General features: G+C 38.0%; 1 protein-coding gene and 1 pseudogene across 1 annotated transcript in view; one reads left to right on the top strand and one right to left on the bottom strand.

Moving 5' to 3' along the window:
- Positions 1–26,334, bottom strand: part of Xpr1 (xenotropic and polytropic retrovirus receptor 1) — a 141,219-nt gene that overhangs the window by 74,553 nt on the left and 40,332 nt on the right. Inside the window, exon 3 of the mRNA XM_040738905.1 lies at positions 377–478. Within this exon, the coding sequence (XP_040594839.1) occupies positions 377–478 (102 nt within the window). The remainder of the gene's footprint in view (positions 1–376; positions 479–26,334) is intronic.
- On the top strand, positions 14,422–15,511 carry LOC121137066 (annotated as a pseudogene).

Genomic DNA, 26,334 nt, shown 5'->3' with positions numbered 1-26,334 from the left:
AGAAAGATGAAGATGAATGTTCTAGTCAACGAAAGGGCATAAAATTAACCTAAGTGATAATCTTGAAGTGAGGATTAAAACCTACAAAAATATGAAATCAAATTTATAACTGAAGGTCTTATAACTAACTGTAAGGGAAATGAGCATATAAAGTGTAAACACAGTAGGAGCTAGGATTGACATGTGAAGCAAGCTTGTCTCTAATTTAAATAAAAAGAGATGAAAAACAAAACAAACAAAAATAAAGTGTAAACACTACAGTGCCAGACATGCTCTTAATAGAAACAATCACATCACTGCAGCATAAACAAGGAAAGCTAGCCTCAAACAACACTGATCAAGTCTGAAGGACATCACAGAATGAAAGACTACTCACCTGAATAAAATGTGTTGATTTTGGCAAGTTCCTTTTCACAGGTTTGGAAAAACTTTTCTTCAAACTTGGCAAAATATCTCTTAACTGTATCCTCATCTGTAACTGGAAAGCAAGAAAAAAAATTCAAATTTAAGGCAGGAGGCCAAGTGGAGAATGTAGGATAAAAATAGGATTACTTTCTTAGTCTTCAAAAAGCAAGTAGACATCTGTATGTAAGTGCTGGGCAGTGAGACAAAGCTAATCCAAACACACTACTGCTATAATAGAAATTATCCCATTGAGAAAGGAAACTCAGAACAGGGAGAAACTTCTGTAGACAGTTAAACAAAGAGGTCTCAAGGTGTTGGCAGTTGAGCTGAGTAGAATTCACTTAGCAAAAAAGGAAATTAAACATTTCAAAGAAAAAAAACTACAACAGCAAAGGAACAGAAGATGTGAAACTGCAACATGCTTCTGAAACACAGGATAGATTTTGTTTTATATTATGTTAGTATTTACCATTTTTATTTTAGCTGCACAGACAGAGAAGGTGGTGTGGACCGATGGATGGATGTAAGTTAGATTGTACCTAGTGTCAGAAGCTTGCTGAGTAACATACTGACCCAAACGAGACACCTGTACAAGTAGATAAGTGGCAACTGGCACCTGTAGGACAGACTGAGACGACTTCTGGAAATACCCATTTGGTCACTTTCATGTGTTACTATGACATGTCAGATCGTTCTGTTTTCTAGCAGATATCATAAACCCAGGTATTTTTAAAACACTGTGTGGACCAATAGTATGCCTTTCTGTAGGCTAGATCTACTTTGTGAGTTTTATGGTAGACCTACCAAATACTAAATATACTAGAAATGCAGAATAAAAGTAGCTTCGGGGGCTCCAAGAATGTTTTTGTTTCCATGTGAGATTTGACCAGACTTCCTGAATCTTAACTAAAGTATAGAAAGAGTCTATTTCTGGATCTGGGGTAGCTTGAGATGTGTAGAAAAAGAATAGGTTCCTTCCCATCCCCCAGATCCTAGACTCTTGGTGCAATCCCAGAAACCCTTAAATATTAAGAATAAATGAGATGGCATTTCCCTAAGAAATGTGATAAATACACAAATTCATAGCACTAGAAATACTTACATGAGAGAGAAAGGCTTAAAATAGTCAAATCTGACCAGTGAGATAGCTGGCTCAGTGGGGGTAGTGCTAGCTGTCAAGCCTGATAATTACTGATGTACGAAAGAGAGAATAGACTCTTTTAAGTTTTCTACATGGTAGCAAGTGTGTACCTCACAAACAAATTAATACTATTTTTTATTTGTAAAAATTTACTTCTATTTATCCACTACTCTATTCTATAGGCTTTAAGTCTAAGCATTCAATGCAGAATGTTATACTGATTCTTTAGAAATACGGGGATGACTACTTTATGTTCCTCATGTAAAAGTAGCAATTAAGGAATAACAAAGACTACAGCTACTCAAGGCCACTGAGAATTACTTTTCAAAGTATAAAACAGGCCCCAGCATTTTAAGGTAGCTGTACCTGAGTAAAGGAAACGCCATGGTAACAGAAGGTGTGCTTAGAATAGCACCTAGCTCCATCTAATTGAAAATAAGAGCAGTAAATTATTTTCTACATTCTTTCCTTTAATTTTATCCTCTATTGTTAAGAAAGATGCCCCAAAAGCAAAAAGAGGCTTGGTTATATTTACTTTGCTTCCCTACTAACATTAAGAGATAAAGTAGCAAAGTCCAGCAATTTAGTTTAAATATGGCTTCTATTCTTAAAAATAATTTTAACACACATCAAAGTTTATATAGGAGTTACATATTCAAAAACATCAACTGTGAAAATATTGCCAAGCATCCATCTATGAATTAACTGTGAATATTCTACTTTCTTATTTCAAAGACTAGTTTATCTAAAATACTAGCAGTTTGTTTATCTATATTCATATGCAACACAACTGCCACAAATCTTAATGGAATACAGTAAGGTTACAGCAACACAGAGCAGTAATATCTGAGGGTAAAGAGGAGAAACCATAAATAAAAACAGCAGGGGCAGCTGTGCAGAAATTAGTGAACGACAGTGATTTTGTCCTCTCAGATTTCAAAGACCTGATACATACAGGAACTATTAGATGCACGCTACTGGTAGAGGATTAGAAAACAACAAACAGAACAGAGACTCAAAATAGACTTGCACATAAAAGAATGGATTATACAGAGAAGTCTTCCTAAAACACAACATAAAATACAGGAGCCATGAATAAGTAATTAACATGTTTACAAAATGAAGTATCTCATTTTAAAAGATGCTGTAAGTGCAGTCAAAAGAGAAGCAAACATTAGAGAAATTTATATGTGCAGCATTTAATAAAAGATTCATATTCACAATTTATTTTGGGACTGGCAAAATGGCTCAGCAAGTAAGAGCACTTGAGTTCAGACCCCGAGAACCCATGCAAAACTTATCTTAGAAAATGTTTATAAGTCAATACTAAAATGATTTTTAATTTCTTAATAAAATGAGCTAATTAAAGCAATTCATAGAAAAATAACAAGGGGTCAAAATATTGAAAGGAGGTTCAACATCAAGATTTCAAAACATTCAAGATCAAAAATATAAAATGAAATTTTGACATTAGTATGGAAGCAATTTTAAAACAGTAATATTTTGGCAATGATAAGGGTAAATCAACACCCTTACTCCCTGTCGATAGCTATGTGAATTTGCAGTCTTTCTAGGAAAACAGTTTGGCAACAGTTATCAAAATGTTCAGTATGCTCAATCCCACATGTAGGAAACACTCTAAAGGAATCTGTACAAAATAACATATTTGTACTGATTTCATACCTTGTTATTTTGGGGGGGTTTACGAGACAGGGTTTCTCTGTATTGCTTTCGAGGCTGTCGGTCCAGCCCAGCCTCGAACTCACAGAGATCCGCCTGCCTCTGCCTCCCGAGTGCTGGGATTAAAGGCGTGTGCCACCACCGCCCGGCTATATACCTCGTTATTTTTAATAATGGAAAAGAAAACAAATGAGTCCAGTAGTTACACTATAGCAGTCATTTTTATTTAAAGTACACATGCTTTGTTTTTTTTTGGCATCTCCTAGGGGGTTAGCTGTGTCAAAATAAAACTCAGTATCTCCTTCCCAGCCACTGGTCATCAGAAACTCACTGAAGTTGACCATGAACACAAGCTTTGTACTGTCTATGAAAAGCAAATAGCCACAGAAGTAGCTGCTGATGCTCTGGGTGAGGAGTGGAAGGGTTGTACACTAATTGGGACCAACAAACAGTTTTCCCATGAAGCAGGGTATCTTGACCCACAGCAGAGTGCACCTGTTGTTGACTCAGGGGTACTTTTACAATAGATAGACCAAGGAGATTTGGAAGGTGGAAGCACAACTCTGTTTGTGGATGACAATCTGAGTGGGTTTTATTGTTGTATTTTAAGACAGGGTTTATCTGTGTAGCCCTGGCTGTCCTGGTTTTTAAAAAGGAGAGAAGCATTTCCTGGACTGACAGATACTACTGTGCTTTAGGGGCTGGAGCTCAAAAGAGCCTGCAGAAACTGAAATTTTTTCAGTCTCTCTAAAGATGATGATCTCCAAAATACTATCTGAAAGCTCTTAAACAAAAAAGGTAAGAAGTCCAAGACCAAGCCACTCCTTGTGTCCTGCACCTCAAATCCAATGCACTGCTCTGAAGAAACAATGCACTAAGGAAAACAAAAAGGAGGCTACACATAGAGCTAAACTTTTGGTTAAGACAATGAAGAATAAAAAAGAAAAGTGCCAGGAAAAGAATGCCAAGAGACTTAGGCTGTGTCTTCCCAGAGAACTTCAGATTCTGAGTGCAGTAAAAAAATAAATCTTTAAACCAGGTATAAAATGAAAAGGTAAACTTAAGGAGCCCATCGAGGCGTGGTGGTGCACGCCTTTAATCCCAGCACTGGAGAGGCAGAGGCAGGTGGATCTCTGTGAGTTCAAGGACAGTCTAATCCACATAATGGGTTCCAGGTCTACAGGAGAAACCCTGCCTTGAAAAACAAAAACAAAAGTCTACAAATAAATGATCAGACCTTGGAAACACACACACACACACCAGGTCTTGGAAACACACACACACACACACACACACACACACACACACACACACACACCAGGTCTACAGGTCTACAGGAGAAACCCTGCCTTGAAAAACAAAAACAAAAGTCTACAAATAAATGATCAGACCTTGGAAACACACACACACACACCAGGTCTACAGGAGAAATCCTGCCTTGAAAAACAAAAACAAAAGTCTACAAATAAATGATCAGACCTTGGAACACACACACACACACACACACACACACACACACACACACACACACACACACACACACAGACCAGGTCTACAGGAGAAACCCTGCCTTGAAAAACAAAAACAAAAGTCTACAAATAAATGATCAGACCTTGGAAACACACACACACACACTGTATGAAATAACCTCCAAAATAGACAAATGGGTTATTTCATTGATGAATTCATACTGAGTGACAGGTAGAAGAAGCCTGGCTGGAGGAATCTGGAGGGGCGTCTGAAGAGTAGATCTTGCCCTGCTCTGTCTCCCATCCCCACTTTGGGTTTGCCATGAGGTGGAGTCGCTTTGCCTCTGCCATGACGGCCAACCTTATAGCTGGCCCAGCAAGGATTGAGCCAACCTTGGACTGAAACCGGTAAAGCTGTGAGCTAAAACAAAGAATTATTTTCTTCTTTTAAATTGTTTCTTCCCGGTATTTACCTTAGCAACAAAAACTTAATTAAGACAAAGTTGAGACCTTAAACCAACTGGAATAATTTTTGTGTGTCCCCACTATGAACCCCACAAGGGTCTTAAACTCATGGTCGTCTGTCTTGTCCTTGTAAGGCACAGTCATATCCAGTCAAGACTGGTATTATTTTTCTTCTTTTTTAAAAGATTTAAAAAATTTTAAATTATGTGTATATGGAGGTGGGGTGGGATGAGAATGCAGGTGCTTGCAAAAGCCAGAAGATGGTGTCAAATCCCCTGAAGCTGGAGTTACAGTGGTTATGGGCTGCCTTTAAAATGATGAGATAAATAAATGCCTTTTGCTTATAACACCCAGTCTGTGACCTTCTGTAATAGGAGCCTGAGTAGACTAATAAAATAGGCCAAATGTTATGGGATATTTGTACACTGTGTGAAGATATATTGGTGTGATTGGTCTAATAAAGAACTGAATGGCCAATAGCTAGGCAGGAGAGAGAGAGAGGGAGGGAGGGAGGGAGGGAGGGAGGGAGGGAGGGAGGGAGAACAGGAGATGAATCTAGGTGCTCAAGAGATACCAACAACGCATAGAGGGAGTCAGGCATACAGAATGAAAGATAAAAAGCCACAAGACAAAACAGATTAATATAAATGGGTTAATTTAAGTTAAAAGAGCTAGTGGGACAAACCTAAGCTAAGGCCAAACTTTCATAATTACTAATGTTTTTGTGTCATTATTTGGGAGCTGGCTGGTGGGACAGAGAGGGGCTAGTTAAAGTCAAACATGTCCTAAACTCAATAATTAGTCATAAAAAGACCAAGCTTAACTCAAAGAGAGCTAGCATGAAAGAGTACAAATCTTGATAAGGTACAGCAACATCTTCTGTTGATTACCATTATCAGGAAAAAACTCAAGTGCACAAAAAATGTAGAACTGATGAAGACTGATTCACAGACTATTACTGTAGAAATCTCTTTCTGGAGGTTAAGCAGTCAACTATGCTAACACAGTCTGATTTTTATCATTTCTACAACTGTTTTATAACTACTTCACATTTGTGGATGACAATTTCTCATCCAGCCTGCCACGCTCTTTAAGAGTGCCAATCAAAGCAAACAACTACCACTGTGCAAAAATTACCATCAAGGGTTTTACAACCACTCTCAGGAATATTTTAATTTTTACCAAAGAGGTCATATTAATCTTCTAATGTAGTATCTGGGTTAGATAGATCAACACCAAACCTCTCAAAACACAATTTAAAGCTTCTATGAATTCCATTTAATTTCTGGTGTTTCATTAAAATTTTTATGATATTCTTCTATAAAGAATACCCCTAATTTCCAGATTTGTGAGATACCTAGGCTAGGAACTATGCCATCTTTATTTTTATAAGTCATATATCAAACATATCGTCTTATACATTTGCTCCATATACTATTTTTGAAATGTAAATGTTGAAATCATATTAATATGAAGACAATTTATTTTTGTGATGATTTATTAAAGTTAAAAGTCAACAACTGGCCAGGCAGTGGTGGTGCATACCTTTAATCCCACCACTTGGGAGGCAGAAGCAGGAAGATCTCTGAGCTCCAGGTCAGCTTGGTCTACAGAGTGAATTCCAGGACAGCCAGGGCTACACAGAAAAACCTTGTCTCAAGAAAACAAAAGCAAAACAAACAAAAAAGTCAACAACTGATAAGGGAGTGGCTCAATGGATAAAGCTACATAAGCCTGAGGACTGGGATTTGGATCCCCAAAGCCCAAGTAAAAGCTGGGTTAATATGGCTACTGTTTACTATCTCAGTACTTGAGATGCAGAAAGAAGGGATCCCTAGGCAAGCTGGCTACCTAGACTAGCTGGAATTGGTGAGAACAGCTTGTAGAAATTGGTTCTCCCCTTGCATCATATGGGTTCCAAGAACCCAACTTAGGCCATCAGGGTTGGTTGGCAGAGCATCTTTATCTGCTGAGCCATCTCACTCCCCACCTGCTGTGATTTTTTTTTAAGGTACTACTCTCAGTGATGGAAAGTCTGTCCCCTACAGTGTATCTAGAGAACTTTTTGGTTGTCATAACTGACTTAACAGGGTACTACTAATCTAATGGGTCCAGGCTAAGGATACTGCCAAAATGTCTTCAATGCCCAGAGCAGCAATACTTCCCTGCCCCTGCCCCTCCCAAACAATATCCCCAAATGATAACAGTACAGGCTGAAAATCTCTGCTTGAAAGCAAAGAAGCTTTACTAAGCCAACAAAGGGACTCAGAGTATTGCTTCCCAACATTATACATAACAGTGCAATCAGAATCAGAACTCTAGGGAACACTCCTTCTGGAGGCATTAACTTTAATGTCACCATGACTACCTCTCTGCACTTCTCATTGTATTCTACATGCAATGACTTCTTAGTTTCTCCTACTTATGAGATAGCGTAAAAACTAAAATTCAGTATGAGACTAGATCAAAAGTAGGAGTATTTAGTATTACTGATTTCATGCTTTTAAGAAAACTAGTTGGAGATTTTAAGAGTGTGAAATTTATAAATGGGAATAACTAACTTGACATTCTATTTTTTTCCCACATACTATACTACATCCACAGATGGGAAGATAAATTATAAAAAGCATATTGCAAATAAGATTCCAAAGATAAAAATGTTACTCTGAAATCAGTGATGTAGTAGAAATGGGAATAGACTGGGAGTCATTCATTCAACAATACTAAGTCCTTCCTACATACCAAGCCACATGGCACATATAGCAAGAGTGATGAGTAGAATACATTAATTCTGCACTCACAGATGATAGCCTACCTATGAAAAAGATGTCAATCAAATAATGACACAAAAGTTTAAACATTAACATGGAATTTGAAGAAAAAGCAAAGGTGAAAAGCAAACAAAAAAATCTCAATAGTGAGATTATATCAAGTGTAAAAGGACTGGGAGAGTAATGTGGTGTCTCTAAAGATGTGTCCTTTGAGATGAAATCTGAAGGATAAGCAGTCACTCACTAGAGAAGCAGTAATGGTCCAAGCAGCAAGAACAGCATGTAACAAAATGCTAAAGGGAGAAAGGGACAAAGTAAATCTGAGAGTAGAGTTTGTGTAGTGGACAAGGGAACAATGGTGACTGCTGAAACTAGGGGACAAGCAAGGCCTAGGTCGGTTAGGGACCCATGCAGAGTAGCCTTCTTTCTGAGACAATAAGTTATAACGGAGTATACTAAGCAGAGGTTAATTATGGACGGATGTGCTTTCTAAATGAGGACATGGGATCAACCAGGCATAGACAGAGAACATGAGAGACCATGGTAGCCTGGACTAGGGAGAAGACAAGAGGTAGAGAGATCCAGGTGACGGGTCTGGTGGGCTGGGACTGAGGTGCAGGGCAAGGGTGTGTTGTCAATGGACTTCTTCATCTGTTCCTTTTCTCACCGTAGTCACTCTGAATAAGTCCTTTCTCTGCTTCACCTTAAAGAAGAAATCTAAGAGCTGCTTTAGAGATAAAACCAATAGATTTTCATGACAGGTTTTGTTGCCCATTGCCTGCATGAGTTAGAAGATTCTTTACATTCTCTCTTTAAAAGGGAAGACATTTGAATAGATAATCTCAAAAATTCTCTCTTATTCTTAAATTTTATGTTCCATAATTAAAATGGCTAATTGATATAATGATTCTGAATCCAGCCTGCCTTCTGTGGTCCTAAACAGGAGCCTCTGATCCAAGTCTATCTTTGAGGTTTTATCACATAAATTTTTAACTAAATGTGGTCTTAAAATATTCTTGGCAGAATACAGACCGAACAGTCTTACAACTTATATTTGTGATATGTAACAGATGAAATTAATCTCATTTGTAGTAGCTCTAATGTAACCTAAAGCATTAATTATGCCAATGAATATTTGCCTAAAATCTCCTAAACAAAGAAATCTAACATGAAAACACTGACAAATAAATTTAAATAGGGCATCATTCAAGACTAAAATGAGTTGGATAGCCTAGTGACTTTCAGAAATGTTTTGCTCGTATAATCCCTAGAAGAATTCTAAATAACTATCTTACATATTTTTAAATAAAGACCACATGTAAGTAGTTAAAACAATGTTAATTTTGTGATTAAAATGACACTTTGAGAGAAGGTATAATGGAATTCAAATCCCACAGTAATTTTATTCACTACTACCAAAATTCACTATTACTCACTTCAAAATACATAAATAAAAGAATTTGGGACACAGGTCAGCTGTAGAATGCTTTCCAAGCAAGCCTAAGGCCTTGGGTTCAATACTTAGGACTCCATGAAAACCAAAAGCACTTGTCAAACACATAAAAAACAAGATCTTTGCTGGGTGGTAGTAGTGCACACCTTTAATGCCAGCATTCGGAAGACAGAGGCAGGTCAATCTCTGAGTTGAAGGTCTACAGAGAGAGAGTTCCAGGGCTACACAGAGAAACCTTGCCTGGAAACAAACAAAACCAAAACACAGGATCTTTAAGAGCTGAAATGTTCATATCATTATGTTTTCTTCTTGAACTTATTCCCATTTTATATAGACCACAAAATCTATGTTAATATATTTTTATGTTTAAGTCATTTACTGAACACAGTACTATATTTCCTGGGGATTAAATATTCATATGAATTAAAATTTAAATACCAAAACTTTTCTAACTATCATGCTTTATATATTAAAATTTCTCCTGAATAGAGATATCATTACAATTTTTAGAATGTACTACATCAAAACATTAATATTTACAAATATTAAATTTAAAATGGCATCATTGAAGATTTGTAAATAAATTTTATATTTAAAGGGATGGAGCTCCTCTACCCAGCTAGTTCATATATCCTTTGATAAATGTTATACTGTTACTAGAAAGATAAATAATGTATAACTTGCAAGAATAATAGATATGAAATTGCCATCTCATTATGAATAGTGTGGAAGATCATCTATCGCATTCTAGAAATCTTATCCATGTGAGCAGCTTTGTACATACAAATGATTAGTATATACACATGAATAATTACAACAGGTGTTTGCCCCCCAAAATGTTGACTATGTGCCAGGCAACAACTTGCTGATCAAGGACATGGTGACCAAGAAAACAAACTCAGTCCCTGTACTTTGAGATAAAACAGACACTAAGCAAGTAATCAGAAGAGCCATGTAGTAATGCAAAGGAAAATACAGGCTGTGAGGACACATGCCCACAGGCACTAATACACTACTAAGAGCTTAAGCAAGCCATGCAGAGGAAGTGACACTGCAGGTGAGTTATGAAGGAGAAACTGGAGGATGTGGGTAGGAAGAAGTAAGAGAAATGAGTCCAGGGCAGACTAATAGTAAAGTCTGAAGCAGTTTTTAGCAGTCATTATAAATAATAAAAGGTAAAGAGAATGAGCCTTGTATTTCAGGGTCATAAGGAACTCAATACTTTGAGGAACCCTCATAGTCCAGAATATCTGGTGTCTTGCTCACCAAAAATTCAAATGTTGAAGCTCTAACCCACAATATACTGTTCAGAAGTAGGGCCTTTAGAATTAATAGGGTTCATATAAGACAAAAAAGATGGAACTCATAATAGAAAAGGAGAGAAAAACAAGCTCACTCTCTGCTACCACAAACCAAGAACATATCATGTGATGACATAACCAGGAAGAGAGACTTCACTAGAACCTGGCCGTTTCTGGCACCCTGATCTTGGACTTCCAGCCTCCAAAACTATGACAAACAAATGAATGTTAAGCTAGAGAGCCCATGATCATTTGCTTCAGTAGCCTGCGGTAATCTGCCATCTCATTAAATGTGTAACTAAGAATGAGTAAGGGGAAAGTTCAGGAACCAAGAACATGGAGAAAAAAATCCTGTAAGTTACTAAGCAGCGAAACAAAGGACTGAACACCAACAGTGACTAGAGACATGCTGACTGGTGAAACAACAAAACTATCCAAATTAAATAGCATTTATATATGAACAGCCATTAGCGTAAAACCCTAAGTAATCATTTGACTTCAAACACAGGTGTAGATATGCTGCTATAGATAACCTGATGTGATTTCTCTGAAGGTGCTTCATGGACCACACCGCTAGGAGCACCAAGTGGAAGTTTTTTCTTTCTTGCTGCTCACATTAATTTATTCCTTCCATCCTATATGCTATCATATTTACCCTTCAGTAGATCCTCATTTTAATTGGTCATTCAACTTGTTTACTGTTACATGAATTCTAATTGGACTTAATAATAAAAATTTGTGAGTAGGTTATTAGATAGTGAAAGCTGAAATATCAGAGAAGCAGAGCGGCCAGCCACTAAAGTCCTTACCTCTACCAATGCTCAGACCATAGGGCAATCCTGTCCACAGACTGCATCCTCAAACAGACTACTGCTCAGACTGACCTAAGCTCCTGTCAGTCTGCCCAGCCATATCACTCCTGTCTCCACTTCCCTAGTGCTAGTATTAAAGGTATGGGATCCGAAATGCTTGGATCACCTTTATGTAAGCTCTGTTTCTCTTTTAAATAGGTTCAATCTCAGGTAGCCCAGGATGGCCTTGAACTCAGAACCATCTGCCTTTGTCTCCCGAGTACTGGGATTAAAGGTGTGTGCCACCACTACCTGGCCTCTATGGCTAATTAGTAGCTCAGCTATACACTCTGATCTTCAGACAAGCTTTATTTGTTAGATCATAAACAAAATATCACCAGTTTACAATGAAAGAACACACATTATTGATACACCTGAATATTTGAGCCTTGAATCCACAGAGAAGAGTTAAAGCCTATTTCATCTCCATGTTAAGTATCTGTCATCAAGTGAGTCAGTTTGTGTGTAGGGAAGTTCAAACTAAAAGTTTGTCTATGTTTAGGCAACTTATACCAAAGGCACAAGACTATATATATAGTCTTTGGCCCCCAGATTCTTTCTAGGAGACTGATGTGAACATATATCTATATTTGATAAGGTCTAAGACAATCCATAGTTATTCTGATCAAGATTACCCTTAATTTGACGGTAGAAGGTATTTAATTCTACTTTTGCTTTGCCAATCTCAAGTTAATGAAATGTATGCACTATGTATGAAGGGCTGCTACCTTTCACCTTCACTGTTTTTTTTTCATAAGAAAATCAGATCTTTTGCTTATTTAGGAAACATCAGAGTAAGAAAAATAGGTAATACAATATAAAGAATTAACAAAATTTCTAGAAAGCAAAAGAATACAAGTTTTTTTTTAGAAAAAGACAAAACCAATGCAAAATGAGTTTAAAAAAACACACAAACAAAATCAAAGATACCTCCAAAATGTATTCTTAATCAGAGATTCCCAGATGGGTTTAAAAATCAAAATTTACTCCATAAAGTTAAGCCCTACTCCTTCAGCATGCTGTAATCTCCAAGAGAAGGAGAAGCAGCATCGATTCGATGGCCCGCCATGCCTGGAACAAGTGAGTACCAGCAGACTAGAGGAAGTGCACTCAGCTCACTGCTCAAGAGTAGAGATGTCATTCTCCTGAGCTTATGGATAGTCTCCAGTCACAAAACTTTATGAGAACACATTTAGTCTCAGAGAAAGAATCAAAGCATCATATATTGCATTCTTCCACTCAGATGTTATTCTCAAAAAGACAAAACTACAGAGATGAGAAACCTCAGTGGTTGATGGGATTGTGTACAGCTGTATTCGACTGCAAAGGGATAACTCAAAAACTTCTGCATCTTGATTGTAGAAATAGCAGCTAGCACTCACTTCTACATGTTAAAATCCATAGATTAAAAGAAATAAAAGTTCAATTCTACTGTATGTTTACCTAAAATATAAAATATTAAAGTCAAGCAATTACAATGTCAATATAGGTGACTATTATTTCAAGAATCTATTTCCTAACTCCCCAATGGGGGCGGGGGTGTGAAACAAATGAAAGTTAAAGTCAAATAATTTGCTTTACAAAATGCCTTATTAGCTATAATTTAAATGTTCCTTTGTCTTACCAGCTTACAGGTGTATTGAATAACTCCAATGTTTACTGCTTATTGCTTTTACACATACAATGCCTTATTATTTTCTCTTTGTTCTCTAGTCCATTCCTTATAGGAGGCCCAGATAACTTGCAGCATTGCTAAGCTTTTCATACTCTGTTTCCATTATGTTTACATCCGGTTCTTATAAAGTCATTGAAAGAAAGTGATTCCTTCATATCCATCACTAGTGGGTCTCTCCCAAAGTTTCAAAGCCTTAAAGAACTACTTTATTTTTCAACATTAAGACCCATGCTAGGGTCCTGCAGAAAAGAACAGGTGCTTTCCCACTGGAATTGGTTCAGGTCTTCAGTGTGCCATGTTCATAACTCCAGATCCTGGTATATATTTTTCTTCATCATGAAAAACTTTTCAGCTATATCTACCTAATTCACCCTCCAAATGTCAGCTAAAGCACATATACCTTAAGGCAACATTCTTGAACTCTCACATATTATATGAAATTGTCATATTCTATTAACACTGTTTCTAAGCCAAGAGTACTTTAAACTCAGCCCCTCAGGAGGCAGAGGCAAGTGGATCTCTATGAATTCGAGGCCAATCTAGTCTACAGAGTTCTAAGACAGCCAGGGCTACAAAGAGAAACCTTATTTCAAAAACAACAATGAAAATCCACCATATTTTTTCTTCACAGAATGATGTATTTAAAAGTCACTGTTGAGCCCAAAGAGATGGTTCAGTAAGTAAAAGTGCTTGCCTTATAAGCCTGATATTAGAGTTCATGCCTGGAACCCACATAAACATAGAAGAATAAAACCAATTCCACAAAGTTGTAAAATTGATCATACATGTGCCTTAACATAATGCACATACACAGTAATTTTTAAATCTGAACTTAAGCCCAGGTGTGGTGCTGATGTCTGGGAAACTATAACTGAGGAGACAGAGGCAGAGGTTTACAAGTTTAAACTTAGCCTGGTATCCATAGTGAGCTCCAGCCAGACCTGGGATATAGTGAGTCCCTCAAAAGGAGAGAAGAGGGGAGGGGAGAAAAAAAAAAGAAAGAAAAAGTCACCATTAGGTTTTAGGCTCCATGAAGACAGGACAACTGTCTCTGTTGTCCATTTCCAGATCCCTGGTGACTCCTGTAGTATGAGTACTTATGACTGGCTACTATATAACTGGCAAAGCAAAGAGTTCTGGAGAAGTGAAAATAAAGCCATGTGATGATCATATCCATCCTGGAAATAATTAAGAATTTCATCTAGCTCTCGCAGGCGTCCTCGTTGGAGTGACATCGTCTTTAAACCCTGCGTGGCAATCCCTGACGCACCGCCGTGATGCCCAGGGAAGACAGGGCGACCTGGAAGTCCAACTACTTCCTTAAGATCATCCAACTTCTGGATGATTACCCAAAATGCTTCATTGTGGGAGCAGACAATGTGGGCTCGAAGCAGATGCCGCATGTCCCTGCGAGGGAAGGCTGTGGTGCTGATGGGTAAGAACACCATGATGCGCAAGGCCATCCGAGGGCCCCTGGAGAACAACCCAGCTCTGGAGAAGCTGCTGCCTCACATCCGGGGAATGTGGGCTTTGTGTTCACCAAGGAGGACCTCACTGAGATTAGGGACATGCTGCTGGCCAATAAGGTGCCTGCTGCTGCCCGTGCTGGTGCCATCGCCCCGTGTGAGGTCACTGTGCCAGCCCAGAACACTGGTCTGGGGCCCGAGAAGACCTCTTTCTTTCAGGCTTTAGGCATCACCACCAAGATCTCCAGGGGCACCATTGAAATTCTGAGTGATGTACAGCTGATAAAAACTGGAGACAAAGTAGGAGCCAGCGAAGCCACACTGCTCAACATGCTCAACATCTCCCCCTTCTCCTTTGGGCTGATCATCCAGCAGGTGTTTGACAATGGCAGCATTTACAACCCGGAAGTGCTTGACATCACAGAGCAGACTCTGCACTCTCGCTTCCTAGAGGGTGTCCGAAATGTTGCCAGTGTTTGTCTGCAGATTGGTTACCCGACTGTTGCTTCAGTGCCACACTCCATTATCAATGGGTACAAGCGTGTTCTGGCTTTGTCTGTGGAGACTGACTAAACCTTCCCACTTGCTGAAAAGGTCAAGGCCTTCTTGGCTGATCCATCTGCATTTGCGGCTGCTGCCCCTGTGGCTGCTGCCACCACTGCTGCTCCTGCTGCTGCTGCAGCCCCAGCCAAGGCTGAAGTCAAGGAAGAGTCGGAGGAATCAGATGAGGAGATGGGATTTGGTCTCTTTGATTGATCCCTCAGAGCAACCAACTCAGCCAATTTAATTTGAAAAAAATGGAAATAAAAGCTTACTTCTGTTAAAAAAAAAAAAGAATTTCATCTAAAGAATGGGAATTGGAACTAGATGACCTCTAGAGCCTTTTGCAATATTTGTATTGTAATAAAGATTTTAGCATTAATACTGTGGGGGTATATAATAAAACTTGTAAACAAAACCTATCATTTATTCTTATTTAAAAATATGTTTTTAAAACTGCAGTGCTTCAGAGTTATTAAAATCACTAATTATAAGAGGGGGCTGGAGAGATGGCTAGGCAGGTAAGAGTACTGACTGCTCTTCCAGAGGACCCAGGTTCAAATATCCAGCACACAGAAGTTCACAACTGTCTGGAACTCCTATATCTAACACCCTCACATAGACAAACATGCAGACAAAATACCATTGCACATAAAATAAATTTTAAAAAAGCATTAATTTTCATATCATAATTGAAGGAATGAAGAATTCAAGTCAAGAGAATGCTACACCAATCAAATGTCACCATTAGATCTAGCTATAAAATATTAAATTTAATGATCACATACAAATCAGTCATTCCCTACATATTAAGGTTTTGGTCAGTGATGGGTCATATACACCCCAGTAGACCCATACAATTATAATGAAGCTGAAAAACTATCATCTAGTGACAATGAAGTCAACATAAAATCATGTGATACATCATATTATTTATATTTATGAGAGTAGTGGGGTAAACAAACTGCCTACATTACACATGAAGGTACAGAACACAATCATGCACAGTATATAGGAACTGATGGTAATGTATAAATGTTACTGGCTTCTTATGTATTTTCCACATTATACTTTTTCTCATTACTTGAGTGTACTCCTACTTAAAAAAGCTTACTGTAAAACAGTAAGCCATGCTGTGCCACCAACGGTCTTACAAATCTTGTATTTACCCCATTTTTCCCAGTATTGTATGTGTCTCTGTGAGAACACATCAGAGACCATGAGTCACATGTTATCAGAGTAATATCAAGTATCTGTCCTTTCCTTTGTCTTCTGCCTTTGTTTTGAGACAGGACCTCCTGTCTCAGGTATCCTACTGTTTCTGCCTGCCATCTCACCTTAAGTACTCTAAGTACTCTTATTTATAAATTCACACAATGAGATCACCTAGAGACACAGTTCTCACAAGTAGTACTGCTATTAAAAGACACATACATGACTAGACAGGGTGTGGCGGCACATGCCTTTAATTCCAACACTGGGAGGCAGAGGCAGGTGGGACTCTATGAACTGGAGTGAGACCTTGTCTGAAACAGAGAGAGAGAAGACAGAAACAGAGAGAGGCAGAGAGAGAGAGACAGAGAGAGAGAGAGAGACAGAGACAGAGACAGAGACAGAGACGGAGAGGGAGAGGAGTATAATTTTAAGTTGTGGTGTAGTAGTACTATTTAATAAAACAGGCAGGCGGTGGTGGCGCATGCCTTTAATCCCAGCACTCGGAAGGCAGAGGCAGGAGGATCTCTGTGAGTTCCAGACCAGCCTGGTCTACAAGAGCTAGTTCCAGGACAGCCTCCAAATCCATACAGAAACCCTGTCACGAAAAACCAAACAAACAAACAAACAAGCAAAAAAAGCCAACAACAACAAGAACAAAAACATTCTTGGAGGAGCTGGAAAGATGGCTCAGCAGTTAAGAGCACTTGCTGCTCTTGTAGAGCACCTGGGTTCGATTTCCAGTGCCCACATATCAGATCACAACCAGGGAATCTGATACCCTCTTCTAAGCTCCCTGTGCATCAAGTATGCAAGTGGTGTATATGCATAAATGCAGGCAAAAACACTCACACATAAAATAAAAATAAATTTAAAAAATGTAAGATAAGATCTTACTATGTAGCCCTGGCTAGCCAGGACCTCACTATGTGGACCAGGCTAGTGTTATATAAATCCAAAATTAATAAATAAATTTTTAAAAAGGCACACTTGAAATAAAATTCCAAACAATACTTAATTAAAAACTCAAAAGGGTTTTACTTCCATTTATACTACACTGAATTATTAAACTCAAAACTATTCTAGTAAAAAAGAAAAAAACAAAAAAGGAAAGGATCAAGCTCAGTCTTGTCTTCCCAAATGAATTAACAGATGTGTCTGGTTTTGTTTGGAATACAAGCTACTTGATGGAATTGTTTAGCTAATATTATTTCTTATGAAATCTGGTGTTAATTGGAAATCAATTTTTCTTAAGTCTAAGCAAGTTAAATGTCTAGAGAGAATCACAATGCAATAATACTCAAATCTGTTTAAAACCATTTTTAAAACACTACTTAATCAGTTTTCAAATAGACTTGAACCATTAAATACAGAACAGACACAGTCTGTCTGACAATATGTATTTCTGAACTAAAGTATCTGCACTCTAAAAGGCATTACTGAGAAAAGTCACAATGTTCTCAGGAGTAGTCAAGGTGACTAGCTCATTCTACCTGAATTAGGGTCACTTTCTGGTCAAAGTAACATCTTTTTTGCTAAAATGATGGATCCATGACACATTTCACAGTTCTGATCACTCATAGTAGCCTGTCTTGGAACTTGCTCTGTAGACCAGACTGACCTCAAACTCACAGAGAACTGCATGCCTCCGCCTCCCAAGTGCTAGGATTAAAGGCCTGCACCACACCACCACCGAGGCCCACTCATAGTTCTTGACCATACCCCTCCACATATTCATTTCCACAACACCAAAACGCATGGTAGGTGCTTCCTACTGAAGCCTACCAACTTATATTATGGTTTCAGAATCCTAATCTCTAGTCCAGCATTTACTGAACCCCAGACTAGTAAATCATACTGATCACTGGCTACTGTATCTCATCTACACCTCAAGTTTAAGAAAAATAAAAAAGGAAAGCTTCTGATTGATAACAACTGAATGGTGTTTGTAGCATTTGCATCTTGCTAGCTCCTATCCATTCACTATACTTCTCTGAGTTGTCCTACATACAAGTGCATGTTTTTAATGTCTGTCTTCTGTACTGTTCCTGTAAGTTTGCTATTAAAATAATTTAAGCATGTTTATGATTTTTAACAAGAATATTGAAATGCCTTAAAAGTCATCCTTTGAGAAACAATGGACTAAAAGTGAAGTGTCTAGTCAGTATTTCCAGGTTTCTAGTTTACAGGTTATCTTTTGGGATTCTTATCCAGAATCACCCATGGACTTCATGCAGCTTCTTTTATCATCACCCATGAAAACACCCGAAAGAAGCCATTGAAGTGGGTTCCAGAATTCACCCAGTCCCTGGGTCTTTTGTTTGTGGGGCTACTGTGAGGCAGTTCACACTGGCAGTAAGGCACCACAGTCAGTGTGTCTAATGCACAGGCCTGCTTCAAGGCCTGAACAAGATAAATAAATAAAACAAGCAAATAAAGTCAGTTTGCTTAGCTCTTCTTTGATCTCCTTCCAAAGTTGCCAGAAGATAGTTCTGCAGCCTTTCTATTCATGCTGTACATGGTTTCCTTCTCATATACTACCTCTCAGAAAATCTCGACGACTGTCACATTCAGGGTTTTTAGATAAAATTCTATTTGTTTCTCTTTGGTACAATTGTTGGTGACAAACTGAAACTGTTAAGTTGACAGACTAAGAACAGATGCAGGTAGACTCAGAGAGAACTCATTGTCCTCTCCATCTTTGTAGAAATAAGGGTAAAATAAGAAGGAAAGAAAAGGAAGGGGAGAGGGGGTCAGAGAGATGGCTAACAGCACTTGCTGCTTTTGTAGACAACCCGAGTTTGGCTTACAGCACCCACTTTGAAAGGCTAGCAACTGTCTGTATCTCTAGTTAGAGGGGATCTGACACCCTCTTCTGGCCTCCTTAGGCACCTGGACTCACATGCACATACCCTTCCAGCACACCAATATCTATTATTTAAAAATTAAATCTTTAAAAAACAGAAAGGATTAATGAGCACTAATGGTCACACAGAATATGCACATGATTTTCAATCATGTAATGCAAGATTATAAAACAGCCAATGTCTCAAGACACAAGCTATTTCTCTTAGCATAGTAAATGTGCTACAAAGCTGCAACTATCCATGGCTTAACTGACACAGGACGGAGAACTTCTGGGCAGAGATGGCATGTAAGGCAAAGAAAAGGAGACATATTTTGCATTATGTTACCTAATCTAGTAACTAAATTGAAATATACTCTCAGCTTTCAAAAAAGAACAACGCAAAAGGAAGAAAAGGAAAGTTTCAGAAACAGACTCTTGTCAGGGAAGACAGCTACTAAGGACAGGTAGACTAGAAAGAAGAGTTCTGAGCTGGGATTTTGGTGGCACACACCTTTAATCCCAGCACTCAGGAGGCAGAGGCAGGCAGATCTCTGTGAGTTCGAGGCCAGTCTGGTCTACAGAGCGAGTGCCAGGATAGGCTCCAAAGCTATACAGAGAAACCCTGCCTCGAAAAACAAAACAAAAACAAAGAAAAGAAGAAGAAAACAAGAAAGAGGAGTTCTGTTTGGTGCTATATGATGTCCTTCATGTCAAAGTGGTCCTAGTGTAATAATTGGAGGATCAATTCTAAAATGCCTAATGAATATGGCAGCAGTTTTAAATTAAAAAATGGCACAGTTAAATTTAAAAGTTTTAGTTATAGTATTAATTAGCACGGTATTAGTTTTAGTACCATACGGTTAATTTAGAATTTTACCAAGAGTCTCAATAATGCATGATAAATATCCTGTTTCTACAGGATAACTCCTTAAAAATATTCCTATCATATAAGGTCAAACTACAAGGGGAAAGAGTATGTTTAAAACTGGTATTTTCTTTACAAATACACAGAAATAGACTTTAAAAACTTTAAGACAAGGCTGGTCATGGTGGTACACACCTTTAATCCCAGCAGATGCTGGAGGATCTCTAAGATCTAGGCTACATAGTGAGATTCTGTTTCAAAACAAAACAAGATCAAAAAAAGAAAAGAAAGCCTTCCCACCTTCATCTATCCACATCATTACTCTTGTCTTTTAATTACAAAATGTGATGATAAAATGAAATGCTCTGACATTAAATAGGCTCAGGGACATTTGATAATTCTACTGATCTATGTAAACACCGCACCTGTTCAAAGCACACCAGTCTATAAATAATCACAGCTCTTCCAGTCCCCAATGGAAACATTTCAGGAGGAAATGTATCAAGTTGAAAAATAGTCTGAACCCTATTTTGGGACCAGTATTCTGATGGTCAAGCATTTAGCTTTCTTGCCTAGGAAAACAATGGACTTAAAAATAAAAAACAACTGATAACTATGTCTTATACTAGGTCATTTCACAATAAGCCAATCTCAAATGCACAGTTTCATTTCTCTACTTCTGTAGTTTCATTTCACGCTTTCTTAAAATCTAGGCACCAAGTAAAATAACAAAACAGACATTTCTAGTTTAACCCTTTCTATAAACACCAACACAATGTTTCTGAAATAAACTCTACACATATTAAGATAACAATCTCAAATTAAGACCCACATACCAAGGGCAAAAATGTCAATTCCAATGCTTACTGAAGATCAAGACAAGAATAATCTCTTCCCTCATCTCCCTCAGGACTTATTCTGACAACATACCAAATGCCACTCCAGACTGCCCAAGATCAACTAAGAGAGTCTGCCTTAGTTTGTCAAACCCAGGAGTTCCACCAGTCAACAAACACCAAAAAGAATGCAGTTGTAAGCTACTAGGAAGATAAGACGACTGCATTCTCCGGTAAGATAAGGCCATGTAGAAATACATAGATTAATAGTTATGGGTTAATAATTAAGAGAGAACCAGCCAGAAGCCTGAGCCATCAGCCAAACAGTTTATAACTAATATAAGCCTCTATATATTTATTTGGGGCTAAACATCTGTAGGACCAGGTGGGACAGAAACTTCATCTACAAGCATATTTGCCATTTTTTCATTAATAAAGTATATTGTATTTGTCATTTCTCAATAATCAAATTCATTATTTAAAACATTCCAATCTACTTTATATGAACTACAATTGTATTTTTGCTTCTAATAATTCTTGAAAGATAATCTGGTAATTTTTATTTTAAACGTGCCACAGTCTCGGAACGAATTAAGAGTGACCCCTTTCTTTAAGGAATTTATGATTTCCTCCAATTTTTTGTTGTTTCCACCATTTCTTTAAAGTATGTTTTCCCTTCCTCTTTAAAGGTCTCTATCATCTTCATAAAGTTAGTTTTAAGGTCATTTTCTTGTGCTTCAGATGCATTGAGATACTCAGGTCTTGCCGCCATAGGATAGCTAGGCTCTGATGGCAACATGTTGCCCTGGTTGTTGTTGATTTGTGTTCTTTCTTACACTGGCATCTAGGCTTCTGGGTTTGGATGATTTTAGGTCTAGGTACTGATTTCTGAGTTTGTGTTTGTTGGATAGGTGTTTTATTCCTTCAAAAGCTCTTAAATATCAAACAAGATGAGCCCAATATATCTTTCTAATTCTCTCTCCAATCTGACCTCACAATGTATCTCTCCAATCTTATCTTTCCAATTCCAATATACCCAGTCCCTAGTCTACCAGCTAACATTTTTTAGATATCATCATTCTCAATCACTGTTCTGTAGTCTTTCAAACTAATATCAGTTCTAAAGTACATCTTAACCAAACACCAATTCTCTCTTTTCTTACTATAGTCATCTGATCTCATACAGTCATCTCAGCATTCTTGATCTGTATATATTTACTTTGAACTATTATTTTGCTCTTTGAAAAACTGCTTTTATGTCATTCAGTACACATTTGTTCTAAAATCCATATATGAGTGAGTACACAACATGTTTGTCTTTTTGTGACTGGGTTACCTTACTCAGGATGATTTCCTCTAGTGCCATCCATTTGCCTGCAAATTTCAAGATTCCATTGTTTTTTCCCACTGAGTAGTACTCCATTGTATAAATGTACCACATTTTCTCTATCCACTCTTCAGTTATGGGGCATCTAGATTGCTTCCAGAATCTAGCTATTACATATAATGCTGCAATGAACATAGTGGAACAGACATCCTTGTTTACCTACATTTTGAATGAATCTTATATTCACCTACAATTTTATAATATATTCTATTTATCATTTGCAAAATATTTATTTACTGAATTATATAATTCCTCTAAAAGTTGACATATTTTTCCATATATGTATTTCCTGTCAGGGCTGAAATGTGAATTCAGGGACTTGTGCATATTTGGAAAGTGCTCTACCTCTTAGCTGCACCACCAGCACATTTAAAAAGAAAGATTTGTTTTTCTCTTGTGTATATGGGTGTTTTGCCTGCACATATGCATGAGCACCACATGTGTGCCTGGTTCCTTCAGTTCCCCTGGAACTGGATTCACAGAGGCTTGCGACTTATGATGTGGGTTCTGGGAACTGAATGTGGGTCCTATGCAAAGGTAGTAAGTGCTATTATCCACTAAGACTTTTCCTTCCCAGGCTCAACCTGATTTTTACATTTTAGTCTGAGACACCATCTAGTTAAGTTGCCTGAACTTATTATACAGCCTAGACAAATCCTGAACTTGCAGTTTTACCAGAACTACTGAGTGTTGGGGTTACAGACATGTACCATCACACCAGCTTATATAATATTTTAAATGACAGTTATGGATTGAATATTTGTGTTCCTCTCAAAATTCATATGATGAAATACTAACTCCAATGTGACAATATTAGGATCTGAGGCCTCTGGGGAAAAGGTCAGTCACAAAGATTAGATCCTCATGATTAACTCATTAGTTATTAATACACTTAAAACTAACAAACCCAAGGCTAGAGGCAAGGAGTAGGAGTTCAAGATCATATACTACATATCCAGTTTAAGGTTAGCCTGAAATATACAAGATTCTGTCTCAAAAACAAGAAAAAGAAACAAACAAACAAATAACATTGTTTTTAACACACTTTACAAAAATAACTGTTTTGGTAGAAGATTCATAAAAGAGACAGCAGAGAGTGCTCTATTCCTCTCTATGCTGTGTGGGAATACAGAGCACCAGTATGCACCCCGGGAGAACATACTCACTACCCCAAACATGCTTCACCCCATAGCTACATGCTTCACAATTACTGAAGACAAAGCACTGGTTAATAAAACTGTTGGTCAAAAAGTAAAGTATGAGGAAGCTACCAAACTCACAGTGGGAGATAAAAATATTCCCAAACTCAAATTTCACTTAAAACTTCAAATTTTATTATTGGCAGCAATACTATAGGTTTTTCTTGAAGTGAGAGACTTACTGTACTCCCTTTTATGAGAAAATGTCTGCCAAATATCCAAATGTGGACAACTATAGACTGCCTGTCATCTGTTCCATTAATTTAAAAAATATACGTAACTACGCAGAAGGTGACACTGTTGCTTAGAAAACTTGGTCAGTAAATTCTGAGCCAAATGTAAAGCATCAGTAAAAAATTTTAAGATGGACAATTCATGCCTTATTTTTAGGAAAAAGAAAAACTTTCAAAATATTTTCAACTTGTCAAACTTCTTCCATGGTTACTACTGAGACATTCCTTCTTGAGTTGGAGACTAGGGCAATGGAAAGCTCAATAGGATAAGAAATGCTTTCAGAAATCAAGACTTTAACCAATTGGGCTGTAGAAACACAGCACAATGCAGGATTTCTTTAACTCATTCCTAAATTCCTAGATATGTGACTTTTCAGAAAACATGAAGACTACAAGTCATGTTAATTGAGTTTAACTGAGGGGTCTCCTTGACAGATACTTTGTCTAATACCATCTCCTCTGTGGCCTAGACAAGCAATCACAGAAAAACACTACTAGACCTAAGGAAGAGAAAACAAACAAAACAAAACAAAAACCACCACCACCAAAAAAAAAAAAAAAAAAAAAAAAACCCACTGGCCACTGTAGAAGGTCCTTAGCATTCAGAAAAAAATGGAGTTCTGAGAGAACATGAACATCAGTGATTATATAGTAAAGGTTCACATCTCCTTCAGCACTCAATGTATAGACTGAGTCTTTCTAGAAAGTATAGAAAGCAACAATTACACAGGAAGGAAGCTGATAGCTCACCTTTACCAGAACATATCCACAGGGATGCTCTGCTTTCAACCACCATAGGATTCCCACCAACTCACAGTACTCAAACTTAGGGCTAAATTCAAACAGACTGGCATGTAGTCAATAACAAGCAGAATAATAACAATATACAATGATGAGAACACTGTGAAATAAATGCTCACAAGACAAATTGAGTGATATAACTAGCCAGTTTGAAAAATGTTTTCAATTTCTAAAAATTAGTATTTCCTCTATTAAGGATAAAGCAGATATTCAACAATGAAACCCAAACTATGGCTGCAAAGAAGATGCAATAGGTATCTAAGCACAGAGCAAAAATGAAGATGCAGGAAACGAGAGGAAAGACAACAGATGCAGTGAACAGGTTCAGGAGATCTATGTGTAAACAGTAGGTATCTAAAATGAGACCTAGTCTTAAACAAATTATACTAACCCTACATTTATAGGTTAAAATAATTGATTTTTAATAAGACGGAAATTCCACATTTAAACATAGTCTGATAAAAGTCCCATTCTTTAAATGTTATACCGTTTGAATGTTTTTACTCTTTTCCTCAGTTCATATGTAAAAGTATGAATTCCCAGAGTCTTTGGAAAGAATTTAGGTGATGAGACAGACACCTCACAAATGGCACTTGTATCCTTTATAAGGAGTTTACCTGTCCCTTCTACCAAGTGAGGATACAGCAAGAAGTCACCACCAACAAGCTAGAAACAAGCCCTTACCAGACACAAAATGTGCTTTGAGCTTGTACTCCTAGCCTCCAGAAATATAGATAATAAAAAATATGGTTTATAAGTGATCCAGACTAAATCATTTTGTTAGAGCAGCCCAAACAGACTAAGATATTATATCTGGAATAAAAGACCAAAAGACAAACAAACAAGAAACAGACAAAAGTAGATGAAGGAAATAAGTAATATATTGTTAACTATAGTTCAACAAAGAACATTCTCAAATCCATATCCTATGAATCAGCCCAACAAAATTAGAAGCCAGTAATAAGTATCATGTTAGAATACTGGATCCAGGCCAGGCAGTGGTGGCGCACGCCTTTAATCCCAGCACTCGGGAGGCAGAGGCAGGAGGATCTCTGTGAGTTTGAGGCCGGGCTGGACCGACAGCCTCCAAAACAATACAGAGAAACCCTGTCTTGTAAAAACCAAAAAAAAAAAAAAAAAAAAAAAAAAAAGAGAGAATACTGGATCCAGTAAAATATAAAAAGAAAATGAGGGATAGAGAATGAGATGGAAGCAATATTTGTAGAGGTAATACTAGAGAGACAATCGGGAGGCGGGGAAACAGTTGCCGAGTAAATTTCATACTGAGTGAAAAATAACACATCAAGACCTGAGGACTGCACACAGCAGATCCGGATCCCAGCCCCACGGCATAGAGACTGCCAGCTTCCAAGTCCCATTCTCCACCCATGGGACAGGCCAGGTAAGCTTGGGTCTGTCTCCAGCCTGCTTTCCGGTGGCCTGAGCAGAACCACCAGAGACCTGAGCACTGTGCACAGCGGATCCCAGCCGGATGGGATTCAGGCCACCCAGAGACTGCCAGCTTCCAAGTCCCAATCTCCACCCACAGGACAGGCGAGGCGAGGGTCCAGCCTACCCAGAGTTTGGTAAGGTCCCAATACTAGGATGGCCTCCATCCATGCAAAAGGAAAGCCGTCAAGGTATTGGACCTGCTCCCACCCACTGGAAAGGAACCATGGACACATACCCACCAGGGGAGGAAGACTCCTGCTTCACCCACAGGAAGAAATGATGGG

The sequence above is a fragment of the Mesocricetus auratus genome, unplaced genomic scaffold (assembly GCF_017639785.1).
Source record: "Mesocricetus auratus isolate SY011 unplaced genomic scaffold, BCM_Maur_2.0 Super-Scaffold_100676, whole genome shotgun sequence".
Taxonomy (NCBI): Eukaryota; Metazoa; Chordata; class Mammalia; order Rodentia; family Cricetidae; genus Mesocricetus; species Mesocricetus auratus.
Note: the sequence above shows the minus strand (reverse complement) of the source record. Positions and strands in the feature narration are given on the sequence as shown.